Genomic DNA, 21,982 nt, shown 5'->3' with positions numbered 1-21,982 from the left:
TCTATTTAGGAGTTGATGAGTCATGCGAAACGGGGCTTTGCCATTCACTCTGGCAGTCTGACCTACCCCGCCGATGAGGTCATGACACAACGAGCCGAACAGACTTCAGCGAATGAAAGTAGAAAGAGAAAGAGCAACCCAGAAAAGAAGGATGCACGACCCAAGCTTACTCCTGAGGAGAGAGCTCGCTTCATCAGGGAGGGGAAGTGCGTTGGATGCGGGGAACATGTGGGGGGTGTTTGGTTGTAAAAGGCCTCTATATCTCATGACCCGAGCCTTTTTAGGTTATTTGTGGGAGGAGTGATGAGGGAGTCGTTGAACAACTCATGGCCCGGACCAAGATGGTTATTTGCGAGTGGAGTGTTTATCGGCGGCTTCATGTCTCTATGTCTTGTAATATGCATATGTGAGCATTTGTGCTGCATTGTGATGTGCCAACCACTGAATATTCCTTATTGGATGAAATTTTTCTGGAAAGCCATCGGCCCAAGATATTAAGAGCTCCGATCTGGAATGAGACTCCTTATTGCATGAGATTTTTTTGGGAAACCAACGACCCAGGATATCAAGAGCTCCAATCTCGAATGAGAAAATTGATTGTCCCTTGGAATGACCCTCAGAATAACCCTCGGATATTTTTGAGATTTTTTTTGGGAAACCAATGACCCAGGATATCAAGAGCTCCAATCTAGAGCTCCAATCTGGAGTGAGAAAACGGATTGTCCCTCGGATATTTTTGAGTATACTTGAGTTGTTTTATAGTTATGTTGTAATTGCGGACGATTACATTGTTTCAAGAAGGGGGGATGTCACAAACTATTGATGTATCAAGTCACTAAAGAATGGAGCCAACTTGCAGATCTCGGCCGAGGGGCCTAAACTCTAATTGAAGAAGCAACAGAAGAAGAAGCAGCAACGAAAGTTGTAGAGTCTTGCCGAGTGGCCTATTTTTAAAGAAGAGTTCCCATCAAATTATGGGACCTTGTGTGATGGGGGCCAAGGGACCTAAAGAGATTAAATAAAGTAGGACCCTCACACACATACACACACAAAAATTTACGTAAACTGTTGATGATGTGGCAGTTGTAGGGACGCCCGCAAAACGCGCTGACATGCTGACATGGCAGATTGTACGGACAGTCTCGCAAAACGTGTTGTGTCACAAGACGGGCACCACGTGCCAATAGAAAATAATAGACTAAATAGACATTGGGCACTTCATTAACAATTGAATTGAGAGAGAGAGACGACACGCGACACGGAGTGGCGGAATTCCACCCCGGAGAGTATTGGCCCCAAACCTTGGCACCCTTTTTGGTATTTCTTTATATTGCATTAACACAGTACAAGCCGGTACTCCAGACTCTGCACCTTCTCCAGGAAGCATGCCAAAGAATGAGCCCATGGCCTCATATTTAAAGGTCTTGGGCCCCCAAAAGCAGTTTACCTGAAAAGCCTTCAAACCGAAAAGCTTATGGTCCAAAAGCAATGGCAAAAAGCTGCCAGCATAAATCAGGGAATTCCCTACAACTGCCACGTTAATAGTCATCTTAAAACACGAAAATCCATACAGTCTGCCATGTCATCATAACGTGGCAGTTTCCGGATTTTCCGTAAAGCTGCCACGCAAGTCCTTCTTGTGTGTGTGGGTCCTGCTTTATTTTAATCCTTTGTGTCACTTGGGCCCCATCGGACGGGGCCCCATAAGTTCCCTCGGCCGTGATCTGAAGGTTTGCTATGTTCTTCACTGACTTGACACGTCAGCAGTTTGTGACATCCCTCCTTCCTGAAAGAGAGTAATCGTCCCCCGCGATTACAACATATCTGCAAAACGACTCAATTTTTTTTTTTCCGAGGGTCATTCCGAGGGACAATCAATTTGTTTTGTTTTTTTTTTTTTTTGGTTAAGGAGTTGGCTTCTTCTTTCGGCTCTTTTGATCAAGAAGTCGGCTTCTTTTTTCGGCTCTTTTGAACAAGGAGTTGGCTTCTCCTTTCATCCAGATTGGAACTGTCACAAACTGGTGACGTGGTTGCCCAGTACACTTCCCTTTGGCAATGGACCCCCGGGAAAGTCTGGCTGACGTGGTTGGCTGTCAGAATTTGCGGCGCATTTCACGCATTGGCAAATACGTGGTTGGCTGTACGGACGTCCGTGTTTTGCGGCAACAGGAAAAGCAGGCGGCTGGTTTTTGTTTTGCTTTTTCTACGCAAGAGAAGAAAGAAAGAGCTTTTGCTTTATTTAGTAAAGAGGAAGCTTGTGAGAGAAAATATTGAGCATGCTTTATTTTTACAGCTTTTGATTTTGAAGCTTTTGGTTTAGCATCCCTTGAAAACTCATTAAATTGGTAGTTTGGGCTCTCACTTCTCAGAGCATCTGGACGCAGAGTTTGAGAGTGAGTCCCGACTACTCGCTTGTACTTTGAGTTGCAGATTAATACAAAAAAGAAATACCGAAAGGGATGCCAGTCTTTGGGGCCAATATCTCTAGGCACGGAACTCCGCCGGGCCAGTGTCGAATCAAGTGTGAACTGTGAACTGTTTTGGAGTGAATTCTTGTGGTGTTGCGGTAGATTCTCGACTTGGAGTGTCCAAGTCTGTTACAGTGGTATCAGAGCACGGCCGATTTCTCTTCTACGGGAAATCCGATCCTTTTTACGCGGCACTTATGGCTTTAGGCAGAGATCAGTCGACTTCCTCTGCATCCGGAGATGCGGAAAGAGATCACAACGAGAATTCACGCGAGGAGTACTGCCCACCTTGGCCTACTTAGGCGGAGCTCGAAGAGATGGAGTGTCGACGATTGATCGGCGATGCAACAAAGATGATGCTTAATTTCGTGAAGGACCCAAAATTGGCAAAATATATGAGCCAGACCTCTTTCGATGAGGTGCAGTCATAGTGGCGGCAGACCACAGAACCACCCCTCAAACTGGCTCTCAAGAAACCTTTTACTCCCAGGATGTACACAGAGCAAGAATTAGAAGAGGTGGTTGATGCACGAATTGCTCAGCTTTTTGACGCGCAGAACAAAGCTAAAAAGCACGGCAAAAAGTAGAAGAAAGGCGTTGACTTCCCGGGTTATTTGGGTCGTCAGTCTACTTTTGAATCGGCAAGAAAGCAGAAGAAGCGTGTTCGATTTGAAGGAGTACCCAGTTCTTCTTCTTCTTCTGACAGTTCTTCTAGCTCTTCTGACTTGAGCGAAGAAGACAAAAAAGGCAAAAAGCGAAGCAAAAAGCAACGCTTCGGAAAGGGCAAGAAAAAGGCAAAGAAGCCTAAATCTCTGCCCCGTGGTTGAGAGTTCTACAGAGGACTCGTCTTCAGAGAGTTCGGACTCTGATGATAGCAGCTTTTACGCAAAGAAGAAGAATTTTTATAAAGCCAACCAATATGACTTTCTTGAAGATAAAAGCAAGAAAGTCCGAGAGTTTAAGAAAGGTGGACAATCAATTAAATTTGACACGTTTTTTGGTTATAGAGATGCTTCTTTGTCTTTTATACAGCAGCTTGACATAGCTTTCTTTGGAGGGCGATATTCAGAGCACTCCAAGATTTGGAGAACTGCCTCTTACTTCAAGGGGAATGCTCGAAGTTGGGTGGTCCACGCTTCTATTAAGCAAGACAGCGCCAGTTAAATGGCTGAAATTCAAAAGGAATTTTATTTCTTCTTGGGTGACTCGAGAGTATGAACGCGAGATACGAACTGCTTGGAACCATCTTCGGATGACCAAGAAGGATACTGTGGACGCTTATTGCGAGAGATTCTGGAGCTCTTTTCTACCCGCCTCTTTATTTAAGAAGATCTCATTCAAAGAACAGATTGAGTGGTTTACCTACAGAGATGCGAGATCACTGCTTAGAACAAAAGTCAGCTTCCATTCAAGAGTTGATAAGTCATGCGAAACGGGGTTTTGCCATTCATTCAGGCAGTTTGACCTACCCCACAGATGAGGTCATGACGCAAAGGACAGAACAGACTTCGAAAAATGAAGTAGAAAGAGGAAGAGTAACCCAGAAAAGAAAGAACAGGATGCATGACCCAAGCTCACTCCTCAAGAGAGAGCTCTCTACATCAAGGAGGGGAAGTGCTTTGGATTAGGGGAAACTCGGCATATCTCCGCGAATTCCCCTAAAAAGGCACAGAAAGAACAGAACGACAAGGACAATGAGAGGCCTGAGAGTTCGAGAGTAGCTGAGGAACGTGGGCGAAAAGGCAAGATGAAAACAGGACTGGTTCCAGATGGCGTGGGCACTAGGTACTGATCCCATCACGATGGACGAGAGTATAGAACTTTGTCGAGCTTGGGGCAAAGCGAATGACCAAGAAGCCTTGATCTTCTATGATGGAGGAGCCAAGGCTAACTTTATTTCACCAGAATTGGCGACGCGGCTCGAGATCACTCCTGATCGGATGGGACCACTTGCAGAGGCAGTTCTAGCGGCACCGGCAGGGACGTAGCCATTACACGTGTCATTGGCAAACTTCGGTTGCATTGTCAGGGGTATTTGGGGCATGAGGACTTCTACATAATGCCTTTTGAAGTTTGTGATGTTCTCTTGGGAATTCCCTGGTATCACTAGAACAACGCCGTGGTCGACTATCGGGCAAGGAAAGCGACTTTGACTACAGAGAAGGGCAGAATCATTGTACTCCATGTAAAACTTAAGGGCGAGTCTGTCCCTATTGTATTGGCTTCTGCCATTTCAAAATTAATGAAATCGAGTCTGTTTGTTTACTCGATCTTTTTGAAAGAGTTGAATGATGAGGATAGGACAAATATGTATGAACTTGATAAAGAACGCCAAGATTTTCTCCACTCTCATGCCGATTGCTTCTCAGAGGGCCTGCCAGGTGAGTTATCACCCGCTCGTCCTGAAGATCATACCATTGATCTAATACCTGGAAGCACACCACCGAATCGGCCACCTTATAGTGTGAGCCAAGCCTAGAACGAAGAGATTATGAACCAAGTGAAAGACCTCTTGGAAAAGGGTCTTGTCCATCCTATTACTTCACCATATTGCTCTCCAGTGTTGTTGGTTTTGAAGAAAGATGGATCTTGGAGAATGTGCATCGATTATAGAGCTGTCAACAAAATCACCATCAAGAACAAATTTCCGATTCCTAGAATTGATGATATACTTGACCGACTTCAGGGATCCTCGCGCTTCAGCAGGATCGACTTGAAAAGTCATCAGATCCGAATCACGCTGAGAGATGTCTACAAGATAGCCTTTCGGATGACTTTTGGGTTATTTGAGTTTTTGGTGATGCCTTTTGGCCTAACCAATGCTCCTGCGACATTTAACCGGACGATGGACATGATTTTTCAAGAGTACAGACTATTTGTTGGTACTTTCTTTGACGACATCATTGTTTTCTGCAAGGATGAGGTGGAACATAGAGTACATCTGCTTCAAGTCTTTCAAGCATTACGAGATCACAAGTTGGTGATTAATGCAAAGAAAAGCGAATTTTTCGTACCAAAGATACACTTTTTGGGACACAATGAGTGGAGATGGATCCGGCCAAGATGGAGACTATCCGTGATTGGCTTGATTTGAAGAATGTCCATAAAGTTAGAAGCTTCTTGGGATTGTGTTCGTACTACAGGCGGTTCATTAGAAAGTTTTCAGAGGTTGCTTTCCCTTTGCATATTTTGACACAGAAAGGAGTCCCTTTCTCATGGGGACCCACAGAGGTGACTGCCTTTAGGACTTTGAAAGAGAAATTGACTACGGTACCAGTTTTGACTTTGCCGGACTTGCAGAAGTCATTTGAAGTATATTGTGATGCTTGTGGTCGTAGTCTGGGTGCGGTCTTAATGCAAGAAGGCCATCTCATTGCATACGAGAGCCGATTGTTCAAAAGATCTTTTGGCGGTTATCCATGCTCTCGTAGGCCATCTCATTGCCTACGATACACTCTTCGACGGGGAAGGCGCCATTTGAGATTATTGAAGGTGCTGCAAAGGTTCCACTCTTCCTAAGCACGAAAGATAAGATTTTTGAAGCTGCTGAGTACACGCGCGACTTGGACATGGCTTTTGCCAAGGTCCGCGAGGCTTTGCAGAAATCTCAGGAAAGATAGAAAAAGGCAGCAGATGGCCATCGTCGCGATTTGAAATTGAAGGAGGATGATTGGGTGCTCGTATGCTCGTATGTTTTGAGAAGGCATGCCTGAGAAAGAGAAGGGAAAGGAGAGGCTTATTCCAAAGCTTAGTATGCGATACTACGGACGTTTCTAGGTCTCGAAAAAGATCAATGATGTCTCCTTCCGATTGAAGCTGTGTAACACTTGGAGGATGCATTTCATGTGAGTCTCTTGAAACCTTTTAAAGGTGATGTGCCCGAAGATGGGGAGCTTGATGAGCAACCCAAAGTGGAAGAAAACGAGGAGATCCTTGTTCCTGGATAGATATTGGCACATAAAGTTAGAAAGATTAAAGGTAAAGTGATCGGGCGGTTCTTGGTTAAATTGAAGAACTATCCTGCATTGGATCGAAGTGGATGGAGGAGGAGGACCTAGCAAATACTCCTCAGATTGTGAAACTTTACCTTGAAGCATTCGGTTTAGCATAGTCTACTCGGATAGAACTCCGATTTCAGCATGGGTAAACCTAGTGCAGCGGGCATGCAGAAGAGGGGAGTCACTCCGCTCCTTTGTCAACAAATTACCCCGATTTTTGATAAAGAGTCACTGATGTTCCTTTGGGTTTCAGGGATACTGTTGGGCTGATAGTATTCTGCTGTATGACTTTATGAATTGGAATTCTCGAAAATGATACTGATTGATTTGCATTTGACTTGTTTGAGTGACTGATAGACGAAATGACTGCAAGATTTCGGTCTCATAAATCTCTATAGACATGATTGCAATAATGGATTAGTTTATCGGACATCTGTGAGGTTTCGACTAGATCTAGATGCGATTGCTAAATACATTGCCGATTAATCACGGTCTGAGATTAAGAATGAATTTGAATGTGATTTGTCATGTGATGTCCTCGCTTTCCTCCACTTCGGGTCGCTCATCTGACTCCCCATCATCGGGCACATCGCCTTTCAAAGGCTTCAGGAGACTCACATGAAAAGCATTGTGAATTCTCCAAGTATCGGGCAGCTTCAGTCTAAAGGGGACATCATTTATCTTTTCTTTTATCTAGAAAGGTTCATAGTATCTCATGCTAAGCTTTGGATAAAGCCGCTCCTATCCCTTTTTCTTTCTCAGGCGTGCCTTCTCAAATCGTAAGAGCACCCAATCGTCTTCCTTTAATTTCAAATTGCGATGGTGTCGATCTGTTGCCTTCTTGTGTCTTTCTTGAGATGTGGCTAAAGCCTCCCGGACCTTGACAAAAGCAATGTCCAAGTCGCTGGTGTACTGATGGGCTTCAAAAATCTTATCTTTCGTGCTTAGGAAGGGTGGAACCTTCGTAGCACCTTCAATAATTCCAAATGGCCCCTTTCCCGTCGAAGAGTGGATCGTGTTATTGTAGGCAAATTTCACCAAGGGCAAAAACTTTTCTCATTGAGTCTTCTGATCATAAATGTAAGACTTCAATAAATCCAGTACGACTGAATTTGCAATCTCAGATTTCCCATCTGCTGCGGGTGGAAAGATGATGAGAACTGCAGCCAATGTTCTCCCAAATAGCCTTCCAAAAGAAACTCGTGAATCAGGGATCTCTGTCAGAGACTATTGTCTTAGGCATGCCATGTAATGTGAATATCTGGGCAATGAACAATCTTGCTAAAATTGTTTTCTTCAGTAAATGAAATGAGCTTGCTTGCTAGATACCCATTCTGTGTCTTCGGGATTTCAAAAATGAAATTCATTGCAATACTTTCCTAGGGGCGGGTGGGTATTGGTAACGGCTGTAACTATCCATGTGCATTATGCTTGTCAAACTTGACCTTCTGGCATACCAAGCAACTGCGTACAAAATCGTCTACATCCTTCTTGAGTCTCGGCCAAAAGAAGTAACGCTCCACTGTCCACCATTTACGCTCCACCCGTAAATGGTGGACAGTGGCATTCGGTTAGAACCTTTTCCCTCAACGGCTGTGTAACGCACAGTATCGTTTTTCTTCATCAAGTAGCCATCTCGTATGGAATATCCCGCTACTACCTCCACATTCTGTATTCGACTGAATACATCTGAAAAATTTGGGTCTGTGGCAAGATGTTAGCCCACTGCATCTGCTTCTCCAAAAGCTGCTTCTGTGACAAGAAGTAGCTTAAACTCTGATGATCAGTGAATACCGTAAAATCGGCTCTGAGTAGGTAATGTCGCCATTGAGTAAGAGCATGGATAACCGCCAAAAGCTCTTTCTCATAAATCTGTGCTGTCAATTCCGGCCTTGAAAACAATCGGCCCTCATAGGCAATGACATGGCCTTCTTGCATTAAGACCCCACCCAGACTACGACCACAAGCATCACAATATACTTCGAATGACTTTTGCAAATCCGGCAAAGTCAAAATTGGTCCCGTAGTCAATTTCTCTTTCAAATTCTAAAAGGCAGTCACCTCTGTGAGTCCCCACGAGAACGGGACTCCTTTCTTTGTCAAGATATGCAAAGGGAAAGCAACCTCTGCAAATTTTCTAATGAACCACCGGTAGTAAGAACATAAGCCCAAGAAGCTTCTAACTTCATGGACATTCTTCAAATCGGCCAATCACGTATCGTCTCAATCTTGGCGGGGTTCATCTGTACTCCTGCTGCTGAGACGATGTGTCCCAAAAAGTGTATCTCCGGCAAGAAAAAGTCACTCTTCTTGGCATTGATTACTAACTTGTGATCTCGCAATGCCTGAAAGACCTGTAGCAGATGGTGTGTATGTTTTGCCTCATCCTTGGAGAAGACTATAATGTCATCATAGAAAGTGTCAACAAAAGATCTGTACTCTCTGAAAATCCTATCCATCATTCGGTTGAAAGTTGTTGGAGCATAAAATTCATATAAAACCGAAGCTCATCCGAAAGGTAGCATCTCTCGGCGCGATTCTGACCTGGTGATATCCGCTTTTCAAATGAATCTTGCTGAAACAAGAGGATCCCTGTAGTCAGTCAAGAATATTATCGATCCTCGGAATCGGAAATCTGTTCTTGATGGTGATTTTATTGAGAGCTCTATAATCAATGCACATTCTCCAAGATCCGTCTTTCTTTAAAACCAACATCATTGGAGAGCAGTAGGATGAAGTACTCGACTGGATAAGACGCTTTTCCAAAAGGTCTTTCACTTGGTTCATAATCTCTTCATTCTGGGCTCGGCTCACACGGTAAGGTGGCGGGTTCCGTGGCGTGCTTCCATGTATCAGATCGATAGTGTGATCCTCAGGATGTGATGGTGGCAACTCGCCTGGCAGGCCCCTTAGAAAAGCAATCGGCATGAGTGTGGAGAAAATCGTGGCGTTCTTTATCAAGGTCAAAACATATTCGACCTTCAATCATCATTCAGTTCTCTGCAGAAAATCGAGTAAAGAAACTGAATTTCATCAAGTACAATCTCTTTGCCCTTCATTTGTCAAAATCGCTTTCTTAGCCCGATAGTCAACCACGGCGTTGTTCCTGTGGTACCAAGGGATTTCGAGGAGGACGTCACAACCTTCCTAAGGGCATTAGGTAGCAGTCCTTGTCGTAAGTACCCTTGACATTGCAAGTGAAGTTTGCCAATGATCGGTGTAATGGCAACATCCCATCCGGGTGCCGCTAGAACTGCCTCCGCCCGTGGCCTCAGCGTGTCGGGCGTAATTCCAAGTCGAGCCGCCAATTCAAGTGAAAAGAAGTTGGCCTTGGCTCCTCCATCAAAGAAAATGCGGGCCCCACGCAATGTGGTACCAATTCTGTTTTCATCTGCCTTTTCTGCCACGTTCCTCTGCTGCTCTAGAACTCTTTGGCCTGTCTTCAGTCTGTTCTTGCTGTGCCTTTTTGGGTCACTTTGCGGAGATTTGTCCAAATTCCCCGCAACCAAAACACTTTCCCTCTTTGAGATAGGTAGCCCTTTCTCTAAGAGTCAGTCGGTGACGTGTATCTTTCTTTTCTTTGTCATGGGAACTCTTTCTCTTTCTACTTTCATTTTGATAGGTCTGTTGGGTTCTCTGAGTCAAGATCTCATGAGTGGGGTCAAAAGCCGATGAAGCTGTTGAAGGTCCAAGACGCACTCGAGCAAGGGATTTTGGGGGGGGGGGGGGGGGGGGGGGGGGGGGGTTTGGGGGCTGCGCGCAGTGCGAGGGGAGGGGTTGAGCTGGACAGGAACCGTTTGTGAATGGTCAAGGGAGTAATGAATAGGCTATGCGTCAGACCCTTCCATTACCTATTACTTATCCTGGTCACTTTGGAGGTGGTTTAGTGTTTCAAGCTATGGCTGGACCTTCCACAGGTTATATGTCAGGGAATGTGTTCGGGACAATGCAAACAGGCATGGGTAACCCTATGTATGCGAACATGGGTGTCCAACTAGGTTTTCACGGTGCCTATGGTCAATTTAGAGTGCCTGGAACTGTCACAAACTGCTGACGTGTTAAAGTCTTGAAGAATGGAGCCAACTTGCAGATGCCGACCGAGGGGCCTAAACCCTAAGAAGAACAAGTAACAGAAGAAGAAGTTCTACCAACTTATGGGGACCCCGTCCGATAGGGCCCCAAGAGACATCAAGGAATTAAAATAAAGCAGGACCCACAAAGGCTTGCGACAAAACCAGATGACGTGGTAGCTGTACGGTTCCGGAAATTCCACTGACTGCTGACTGTTGACGTGGCAGAACTGTACGGATTTCCGCGTTTTACGTTGGCAGTGCTGACGTGGCAGGATTGTACGGATTTTCGCTTTTTACGCTGGCAGCTTTTTGGCATTGCTTTTGGACGAGAAGCTTTTGAGTTTTGAATGCTTTTCACTGTAACTGCTTTTTAGGCCAAGGGCCTTTAAATATGAGGTTAGGGCTCATTCTCTCGCATGCTTCCTGGAGAAGGTGCAAAGTCTAGAGTATCGGCTTGTACTATGTTGATGCAATATAAAGAAATATCGAAAGGGGTGCCAAGGTTTGGGGCCAATACTCTCTGGGGTGGAATTCCGCCACTGTGTCGCGTGTCATCTCTCTCTCTCTCTCTCTCTCTCTCAATTCAATTGTTATTGAAGTGCTAAAAGTCTGTTCAGTCTGTTCTTTTCTATTGGCACGTGGTGCCCGTCTTGTGACAGGAACACAATTTGGTATGGCTGGTTTTTCGCAGCCATACGCCCAAAATGGAGATATGACAGGTAAAACTGGTGATGCGAGTGTTGGAATGGACAATCATGGAGCACCACTTTTGCCAGCACTTGTTTATGACAATGTGGCTGTATGAAGGTTGGCATGGAGTGAAGTTTGAAACTTTCCGAGGAACTGAAGATCAACTGAAGGCTTTGACCTTCATACAATAGTTTGATGCAGCTTATGCTGGAGGAAACTTCACAGAGTCTTCGAAGATATGCAAGGCTGCCACTTTCTTGAAAGGGAATGCGCTTCAATGGTGGACCGCATTGTTGAATCACAAACAAGCCCCAACAACGTGGGTCCAATTCAAACAGCTTTTTGGGCCTCCATGGCTGACAAACACTTTTGAAGTGGATGTGATGACAGAATGGCACGAGTTGAATGCTAAACAGTGTGCGAATATGGAAGAGTACAATAAACAGTTTTGGGCCGCATTGTTGCCAGTCACCTCTTTTACAGGTTTGTGCCATTGTCAAAACAGATTGAGAAGTACTGTTGATGATTGCCCAAGAAGATCAGGGACTACTGCACAAAGACTACTGTCATGAATATGTTCCAGTTGATTGAGAATGCTAGAGTGACCAGCAATCTGTCGAAGGGAGATTCCGATGGATTTAATAGCCACAAGAAAGGGTCCCAGGGTAAACAGTTTTTCAGCCCAGGGCAATGTTGCAACAAAGCCTTCTTTGCCTCCCACAAAGGTGGCTATGACTGTGAGAGCCCTTGTTCTAGACAATGGGAGCACGAGACTACCACATATGTCGCAAGGGGCTGCTCTCAAGCTTCAATGGAGGACTCCATCGCGTAGAGTACGCTCTTATTTTGGGGGGGGGGGGGGGGGAGGGGGGGGGGTGTGCACTGCCGAACTCATAAGAGGGGGAGAGGCTACTCTCATATAGCCAGCTAGAGAGGGGGCGCTAGAGGATGAGGGAGGGTGAGAGCAAGAGAGAGAGTCACTTTTGCATAGGTAAGTGTGCCAAGTGGCACACTTAATTACCTAAAAACCATTCAACTTTTAACTTTTGAAAGTTCCTAGGCTAATAATGAAATGTGCAAATTAAATCACAAGTGCACACATGAATGCTACTTAAGAAAACTTTAGCTGCTCCTCGGCGCAATGCCGTATCGGACACTACTTCTACACCACCTGTTCGCACTTGTCCGAACATTTCGTCCTGGCACAAATAATTTAACACAACTTAATTAGCTTATTCTAGGGCCTTATTAAAAAGAATTCCGGCCCTAGGATCATTGTACTAAGGACCCCATCTCGTTCCTGTACTCCCACTGATGTGCGTAATTTTTATGAGCCTGAAAGTTGAGGCTACTGTCTACCCCTTATTGAAGGCCGATTTCCCAATCACTAGGGCTTTAGGGTATTTTTTTTCTAGGGTCTCCTTGAGGTGCTCTCGCCCATGTTTGGGCGCACCTGAGGCCCTAGAATTGGTAGTTCTTTTTTGATGTGCGCAACGAGAGAAAATGATCGAGAGAGGAGACATCAAGAGAAAAAATGCTAGAGTGTGGTGATTGCCCACAAGGTTGACAGATCTATGCTATATACAATTGAATAGGAGAGTACGATCCTTGGGGGGGGGGGGGTGGTTTCCCTATATAGGTGTACCCGATACCTAGAAACTCATTCATCCCCATAAGTGGGCTGTGCTCTCTACAAAGTGACCTCAGCCAATAAGTGAGACATCTTATCATGCCATGTAGCTGACTTATGCCACATACTCATAAAGTCACACATACCTGAAGATTGTAGAAGATAGACTTTAACTCGTTAGACACCTAGGAATAGGGATCCCCACCTCATGCGAGCCTACCGGGTCCCACACGGGATATGCGACCGCGAAGGTACGTCTTTCTGCATACGGCTAGTCACAACCACAAAACAACCCTCACTCCCTAGTCTACTTCTCGAAAATAGGAAGCCATCATAGGATAGGAGTTGAAACTCTTAACATCCCCTCTCAGTTTTTGGATGGGAAATCAATTAAAGGGAGCTGGCATGAAGGGATAAAGTCGCGCGTGGAAGAGGTTTGGTGAAGATATTAGTAGGGTTATCAGATGAACCTGCGAAATTAAACGGACTCATATGTAGCACTACGAGCTGGATGATACTCGGCCTCTGTGGGGCAATAATGAATTGCTTCTTTATCCCCCATGGAATCGCTCTTGCACCAAACGAAAGGGTGTAACCTATGGTCGATTGTTGTGAATTTGGGTCTCCACCCCAATCTGAATCACTCCATCTTTGAAGAGTAATCTCCAGCGACATACAAATGCCCAATGATCGTGGTTGTTTCAAATACCATAAGATCTGAAGAGCTTGTTGAAGGTGTGACTGTGCGGGCTTTTGCGTAAAGGAACCTAGAAGTCCGTCACGGAAACTGAGGTCAAAACGGGTGTTCAAAAGCAAAGAGGAGAGCCGACCAGTTTCTGATACTTCGAGGCATCAACTACATTTGAGAGGTCATACAGGGAAGACTTCTATTTGGGATCCATAGTATTAGTGGTAGGTTTAAGTTGGTCATGCCAAAAGCCTTCAACAATTCCTGGATAAAGGGCTTTTGAGAGAGAAAAATACCCCCCTCTGTCTCCCAAATCTCCAGACCGAGGAAATTCTGAAGTAAACTGAGGTTTGTCATCTCAAACTCCTTGGCCAGTGTCTCCGTAGTCCAACGGATGTGCTATAACAAGATCATCCTTTGGCTAAGGAAGAGTGTCAAGGGCAAGCTTTGAAGCCGCTACATGCACGTAGATATCCTCATTGTGTCTCCTAATCTTCCCCTAATCAAAGAAGCTTCACTGTCCGGTTAATAGACCAAGTTGTATGTGGGCAACGCTTCGTCTAGTCTTTGGGCACCTGTTTTCCTCTCTATCATTGGCTGTGGTGAATGTGACTTCTTTTGGTGCAATGAGCCTCATTTTTATTCAGGTAGCGCCACACAAATATATAGGCGGAATATGTCTTTTACAGTTGGACAGTCAAATACTCTTCTATAGTCAATACCGGTTCAACTCTCTAGTGTTTCTATGTCGTCGATGATTATTCAGTACATATTGGGAATTGTGTAATTTGTATTTCAGCTTTGTACTGAGATTTTTTTTCTCTAAGTTTGCTTTTGTTTTTTGGTGTAAAAACTACAGGATCCCTGTCCCTCTCAAGAGAAGTCTGGAAAGAGGAAAGCGGATTCTTCCAGTCGCAATAATAGGTTAAAGGATAGTGCTAGAGCAAGTCCACTTCAAGCTCGATCTGATCAAGAACTAATGAATGCTGGAGCGGAAGGGCTCGGAAGGCGCAAAGGAACCCCAAAAAGTATGGCTCAGAAAAAGGGTACTGAACGTATGGAAGGCTTTGCAAGCCCCAAGAAACCAAGCACTAAGAATTCGTTGGCAAGAAAAAAAGCGTCCTCACCCATGGTTCAGAATGTAGAGGCCTCCCCTGCAGTTAAAGAGGGTTGCCTTACACCTGCGTTTATTGGTAAAACTGTTTCCTCAGTCACTGCCAGGCATCATGCTTCACCGGGTTTTAATGGGTTGGAGACATCAGTGCCCATGATTTCATCCTCCCAACCTTTTAGTGAGCCACAGCAGGTGCAATTGCGTGCGCAGATTCTTGTGTATGGTTCTCTCATGTAAGTAGGACTTTTACATGTTTACTTCGTCGTAGTGGTTTGCTGTTCCGGAAAGCTCCTGATTTAATTCAAAAGCATAATGACGATGCAGCCAGGGGGCGGCTCCAGAAGAGGCGTTAATGGTTGCTGCCTTTTCAACTGCTACTGGAGGTTTGTATCCTATCGTCACATTTCTGCACAATAGTGGATGCTATTAAAGATGATTCCTAATTGACTGCAGCTCAAGCTGAATGTATATACAGGTATTTCCTATTGCATACAAGTGGCTGACCTTCTTAAATGGGTGCAGGGCAAGTAGGCAAGGACACTGAAGCATCAGAAAGAGCTGTCTGGGAGAAGCAGTGGCAGGCAGCTGTTGACAGGATTCAGGTTAAAAACTCCCGTGATGTTCTGAAAGATTCTTCTCATGCAAATACTGCTCTATTGTCAAATTCTCCGTTGACAACAGCCAAAGCAGCCGAAGCTGGTTCAAAACCCAACTGCAGTTCTGGAATGACCAATGCTATGATAGATGGTAGGGGCGCCGCAGGTCAACCTGCAAGAGCCTCAGAAGCTTCTGGTACAAAAGCTCAGGCTTCTCGTCCAAAAACTATTGATGCTGCACATGATATTTCTGTCAGCAGGGGTAGTCAAACAATTGTAGTGGCACCTCCGGGGTCTATGACATCTACAGCATCACTCTCAGTCTCATCCTCTCTTAATGAGAGTACTATTCAACCTGTCAAACCACGTGCTGATTCTCAGCAAATGACACCTCAAACTTTTTTTCCCACACCACCTCTAGGGCCTTTTGTAACTGGGGCACCTCAATGGTTTGCTACTGTTCCTGGTTCATGGATACCACAAACTCAAGCTGCTGTGTACAGTAACACCCCACCCTTGTTTACTCATGCCCAGACTGTTGTTAACTCTGATGTAACATCCGACACTAGAAGAAGCACACCTTCCTCTTCTGGAACAGTCATGCCTGTCAGCTCATTCGGTACAACACTTTTTACACCAGTCGTAGGGGGTATGTCTGTTACACCTACACCTATAGTTGATCCATTGCAAAATAAGCAGCCTTTGTCAGAGCTGCGGCCTCGCAAAAGGAAAAAGACTCACTCTGAAAGTTATGGTGCATCTGCAGATGTGAATTCTGCTTATCTAACTGGCATCACTCCAGGTGTTGGCACTCCAGCAACATTCAACACCTCTCATTTGCAAACAGGGCAGGCTTGCCTTGGAATTTCTAGCACAGGCTATTTGTCATCTCCCTCTGCTCCAGAAGCCCTTGCTGTGGTTGTTGCAAACACACAATTACCAAAATCCAGCCAAGAGACGTCGTTAGTGGCTGTGCATGCCAAGAAAGTTTCAGCTCCAAGCTCAGCCAATATGCCAAGTGCTGATCTCCCTTCGATTGAGAATTTTCTTGAGAAGTCAGTAAATTTGCAATACTCAACGAAAGACTTGTTACAAGCTCAGGTGAGTGCAGAGGAAGCAGCATCATTCGCAGCTTCCGCATTGAAGGAGAGCGAGGCACTATGGAGTCAATTGAAAACGCAAAAAAGTGCTGGGTTAATTGCAGACATCGAATCACAGCTGGTCTCTTCAGCTTTTGCAGTGGCAACGGCAGCTTCAGTGGCAAAGGCAGCAGCGGCAGCTGCAAAAGCTGCTTATCAGGCAGCTGTTCAAGCAAAAAGAATTAGTGAAGGTGTCCTGGAGGCTGGCAAGCAGGCTGCTGAACCTGTTGATTCTAGGCTACTGGGAAATAAAGCTGACACAACCTCTCAAGCTTGGGGTATGCCGGAAAGTTGTAATTCCATTTTAGCTGCTGCAAAAGTGGCTTCTAAGCAAAGGCTTGAAGCTGTTTCTGCTGCTACAGTCAGAGCAGAAAACTTTGAGTCAGTTGTGAGGGCAGCTGAGCTTGCTGCAAATGCTATTACTCAAGTGGGATCTGTTATGGCAATGGGTGATTCTGTGCCTTTCACTTTGGATATGCTCCTGGAGGCTGGTCCTCAAGGACTTCATAGATTGGAGGACAAAGTTAAAACCAAGCCAAAGAGTACGGCCCTACGATCCCCGCGCAGAACGGGTACACCAAAGTCCATAGAGAGGGAAAAGAAATTTCCCTTGAAGATTACCAGTGGTAAGGAGGCTGCAAGTCAAAGAGATGTGCAGCTGGACAACTGGACATCTGATAGTGTTATGGCTGTCAGGCCAGAGAATGATGCAAGGATCAATACAGAGTTAGGGGTAGGATTATTGAAGGAGTTTAGTAAACAGAAGGCTACTGACCATATGGCAGTGACTGTGCCAGCATCTAGACAAGGTTTGCTGACAACTAGAACTGAAGGTGGACCTGAGCAAGAAGTTCTAGTTGCTGATAATAAGATTGTGACGGGTTCTCTCGTTGAGGCAAGATCACTGTGCTATTTGTTGCAAATAATTTTCATGTGTAGATATTAAGTGTTGACCACCTTGTTTATCCTCGAGTCCGGACCCATATAATTGATGTTTTTTCAGGTCATGTCTGACGAAAAGGGCCTTCGTGGAGTATGGTTTTCTGCTAGAGTTCAAAGTGTGGATGATGAAAAGGTCTTCGTTCTTTATGATGATCTGCTGGCAGATGACGGTAAGGATGAATCCGGTGTTCTGAGTAGTTTTCTGACGTTTTGGCATGTGAGAACCAGCACGTTTTTTTATGGGTCTATATGCTGCAACAGGGTATAGCCCTCTCGAAGAATGGATTCAGCTCAAAGGTTCCTCTGGAAAGGCTCCTAGGGTACGGTTTGCCCATCCCAATACAAACGTAGGTTTTGAAGGCACAAGAAAGAGGAGGAGGGAGGCTATGGGAAGTCATAAGTGGTCTGTGGGAGATCAAGTTGATGCGTGGATTCGAGATGGGTATGCAAGGGTTGCTGTTGTTGTAAGTTACACACACATAGCTTTCAATTAGTCTTATATATGTAACTTGAGAGTGCAGATGGTGGGAAGGGGAGATTAAGGAAATAATCGAGGACGGTGAAAGCAAAGCCAAAGTCTTTTTTCCTGGTATGCTCGACTCACTGACACTTGTTTGATCTTTATTGGAAGGTAATACAGTTTGCTTATTCTCTGTCTTATGTAGGGGATGGCGACACATCGATAGTGAAGACATCAAAGTTGAGACCATCTCTGATGTGGAGTAATGGGCATTGGGTCCTTTGGGCTGATGCCCAGCAGGGGAAGAAAGAATCCTCCAGGGCAAGGACTGATCCACATGAGGTGATATAGTGGGGCGTTCACGTATAATGGGTATTGTGATAGGGATAGTTACTGATTATGGGTGTTACTTTTGCATGTTTCAGGGTGACACCCCTCTTGCAAAGCGACAGAAAACTGAAAAAGCTCAATCAAGTGGTTCGATGAAGCAGAAGCCGGTGCCAGGGAGTGCTGCGGAAGCTTCTGCAGTACAGAAGGAAGCGAGTCTCTTTGATAGCAGTACTGTCAACTTGCCTACAGATTTCAAATGTTTTACTGCAGAAGGTGTAGCTAAACCTAAGCAGCAAGGGTCAAAGGTTGTCTTTGGGGTTCCGAGGCCCACAAAGAAAAGAAAGCTGATTGAAGTTAGCAAGCACTTTGGTTCAGCTGGAGGAGTATCAGGCACAAGTGCAGCTGATACAAAGGTTGCTAACAATAAAACCGAAGGTGCTTTGGTATTTGCTCCAGGATCATCTGGCTCAAGCAGATTAGATGCATCGAAGGCAAAGAAACGAGCTCTTCACCACCCAAAAGTAAGGCCTCAGAAAGATGCTAATTTGGAAGTAAAAGCTTTTGGCATCAGGAACAAAAAAGAGAAGACTGTTGTGGCTACCAAGACTCTTGTGCGAAAGAACACGTCAAACAAAGAGGGTTTACCGTCAGTGTCCAAAAACAAGGAAGGAAAAGTTATCAAGAAAAGAAATTTGCCGTCAGAAAACAATCAGCTTAAATTTCAAGACAAATCTGACGATAAAGCTCTTCCCTCTGATGCTACTCATTTTGAAGCACACACTTTGTCCATTGCTGGTGAGGAAATTGGTGAAGAGACTCCTCTTGCAACACAAAGTAAGGAGAAGCCAAATGATGCAAATAAGAGAGAACCTTTTCATGCTGCACAGGAGACTGATGGGTCTACTGTTTTACCTAAGGGAAAAGAGAAGCAATCCTCATTACAAGTGACGGATAGTGCAGTACAATCTTCGGTTCCAGCCAGCGGAAAGGAGTCAACTTCTCAATCTGTCAAGAAGAAAGAAACTCAACCTTCCAAGGACAATGAAGAAGTTGCTCACAGGGGCAGTGAGTCTCAGCCAAATCATGAGAGCGAGAAAAAGCCAGAGGTGTCGAGCAAAAAGCAACCTGCTAATTCAGCCAAAAATGGTGAGAAAGAAATTTCTCATCCTATCAAAGAGCCCGAGAAGAGTAAAGAGGTAGGAAAGCCAGCATCAGAAATCTGGGAGCCCAGGAGAACAAGCAGGAAAATACAACCTACTTCAAAGGTATAATGTTAATTTGTGAATTGCTACCTGTTTATAAGGAAAAGTCATGCAAGGGACACTATTCAGTTTGTAATCAGTTGATGACGCTTAGGTGGCATTTAGGTTTTGCGAGAAGAGGCTACAAGTCTGTTGTTTATTTTACAAGTCTGTTTGATACATGTGCACATCCACTTCATAAGTAGGCCCATCTGCACTACAGGCTATATGCATGTGAACATTCATTGACAGATGTGAGAATGCACAACTCTTTACAAAGTTCATTGCCTCAAGCACATATGTGGCCAAATGGGAAATGACTTAGAAAGAGAGCATACATTAAGACACTAAAATTTTACAGCTTTGCCAAAGAGCATTACTTAACAATTATTTTCTTAAGCTCCACCACTCTGTAACTTACATATCTGGTATTTTGGAAGCTGGTTGTTGATTCTAGAGCTTTCAAACTTATGCTGGGCTATCAACGTGCTAGAGCACTTTTTCTTATGTGAATGCATCATAAATACCTCGGTTTTCATTTTGCTCTCCAGTTAGCTTTCGCTGAATATTTTTGCATCATACTGACTGAGAATCCACAAAGTAATTTTTTAGTAACTTCAGACTTCTGTCTGCAGCTTCTAGAAGGCCTTCAGACGGCACCTAAGCTTGGGAAAAACAGCTCGTCGCATGATAGAGGCAACAGAGGAGGGTCGAAGGCACCTCCTCATCCATAGAAAAGAAATGCTGCAGATCGAAACAAAGATGGCAAAGCTTCAGCTGTTTCTCATGAAATTTATTGTTTACTCTCAAATGTCGTCATAGGAGGACTGCAGATTTCATCTTGAGTTGACTGCCCCTATCAAGAGTATTTGTGTCTCAAGAGGTTTCGGTCACCCTTGGGTAGCGTGAAAGGGGCTATGGGGATGCAAATTTCTAGCAGTTGACGAAGGTGACATTTGATGGTTGGATAGAATTTATGCGGCCACCACCCGTTCTTTGAGGAGGAAGTTCGCATGGCTCCTGTTCTGCAAGAAGGGTATGAAGGGGTTGCAAGATCTTCCATTTTCCTGTACTTTGTTGTAAATATGAAGGAAAAGCTTAGGATTTGCATTGTCCCTAGTCCTGGGAAGCTTGCCTCACCAAACTTTTTGAGATATGGCAGTCCACAAACAGGAGCTTTAGAATGAAGGTACCAGAATGATGATTCTAATGGGTGGTTTTTACCATCTGAAGACTTACTATTTGTATGTCCCAGATGCGTTTTCAGTCGTATACTGAAGTTGTTGTAACTAATGCGTTATTATTGTGAATAGAAGCAAACAAAGAGTAGGTTCTTGATATTGGGCAGGATTTTGGCAAGATTCTGATCCAATTGTCTTATTATTCTAGAACCATCGGTGCTAGTTCTTTGAAATTTGTTGATTCATAATACTGATTAACCTCGTCTCTATATGTTCAACACTGAGATTTCTGATATCTTAGGTCTCTTGTAATTTTGTTCTTCAATAGCCATGTGAATCCTGTCGTAGCACATTTCTGCTCAATTGGTTTTCACTACTGATGCATGGAATAGTTGAAGCTTTTCTCTCGCTCTTCAGTCTTATTCGAGCTTCCAGCTGAGTGTGCATGGGACCTCTTGAGTGTATCGACACTTTTGTGATCTGTCTTCCCATTTTCTCACAAACCAATTTAATAGTTAAATTCGTTTGTCACACCAGATAAAGAAAGTTGAAAGAGTTTAGATCAGAACATTTCATGTGTGCTTTTAAGTGTTGTACTGTGAAAGACAGAAGTGAGGTAGGTTAATAGCTTGGAACTTGTGAATTTCTCTATGCACACTAGGAAGGATGGTAGGCATTTACTAAACTTCTGTATTGCTGTGAGTGATTATCATGAGTTTGTTTTCTTAGAACGTCTGTATTCGCTGATCGTTGGGTTCTGATGATTAATCATAAGCTTGCTTCCTTGCCACCTTGTAGCTCTTCGTTCGTTTGTGCTTATATTTGGAATTGTAATACAGAGGAGAGCATGGAATTACATTTTTTGTGGACAGAATCTGAAATGGGTGCCGAAATTCGGTTGCTCCCAAATGTCGTAAATTTGGGGAGAAAGCAACCATTTTTGAAGCTGTGGGATCAACAATTACTATTGGGGCTTGCTAGGCATGACAGGAAATCTTACTCAGTCCCACATCCAGGTTCCAGGCTGACACAACTCCAATATGCTCCTACGTAACGTGCTTGTTGATGGCTGGCCACCAAAATCTCTTGTGCATTTTTACTGTTTGTGATTCTACAAGAACTTGAGTACTGCAAATAGTGCTGATTTCATGCATTGTCAAAAATGATGGAGGTCTTAACAGTCTTAACAGTCTTATCCTCCAAGGGGTTGATGCAAGAAGGCTGCAACCAATCTTCCCATGAGATGATGATTTTTCTGCCTTTGTTATTCAAGCTCAATTCTTGGTAGCTTCATATTGCCTAGAAGTACAGTGAATAATTAATCTTAGAAATCGTTCTTGATTTTGTGTTCAAGCAAGTTCAAATTTGAAATGGCCCGTCTCTACAAGAGGACAGTGATAGGATTGAAGTATAAAATGTAATATAAGACTAT

The 21,982-nt window shown here is 44.4% G+C and overlaps 1 protein-coding gene across 2 annotated transcripts in view; it reads left to right on the top strand.

Moving 5' to 3' along the window:
- G2484-1 (protein) overlaps positions 1 to 20,845 on the top strand; it is a 101,312-nt gene extending 80,467 nt beyond the window's left edge. For both annotated transcript variants that reach the window (XM_086490686.1, XM_086490681.1), the window contains 9 exons: positions 14,407 to 14,894; positions 14,986 to 15,044; positions 15,184 to 17,291; positions 17,400 to 17,508; positions 17,600 to 17,780; positions 17,860 to 17,927; positions 18,004 to 18,140; positions 18,224 to 19,393; positions 20,005 to 20,845. In XM_086490686.1, the coding sequence (XP_086346812.1) occupies positions 14,407 to 14,894; positions 14,986 to 15,044; positions 15,184 to 17,291; positions 17,400 to 17,508; positions 17,600 to 17,780; positions 17,860 to 17,927; positions 18,004 to 18,140; positions 18,224 to 19,393; positions 20,005 to 20,103 (4,419 nt within the window). In that variant the 3' untranslated portion in view covers positions 20,104 to 20,845. The remainder of the gene's footprint in view (positions 1 to 14,406; positions 14,895 to 14,985; positions 15,045 to 15,183; positions 17,292 to 17,399; positions 17,509 to 17,599; positions 17,781 to 17,859; positions 17,928 to 18,003; positions 18,141 to 18,223; positions 19,394 to 20,004) is intronic.
- Positions 20,846 to 21,982: the final 1,137 nt, after the last annotated feature.

This window comes from Adiantum capillus-veneris, chromosome 2, assembly GCF_014529385.1.
Source record: "Adiantum capillus-veneris isolate H3 chromosome 2, ASM1452938v2, whole genome shotgun sequence".
Taxonomy (NCBI): Eukaryota; Viridiplantae; Streptophyta; class Polypodiopsida; order Polypodiales; family Pteridaceae; genus Adiantum; species Adiantum capillus-veneris.
The sequence above is the reverse complement of the archived record's forward strand: the minus strand, read 5'-3'. Positions and strand labels throughout refer to the sequence as shown.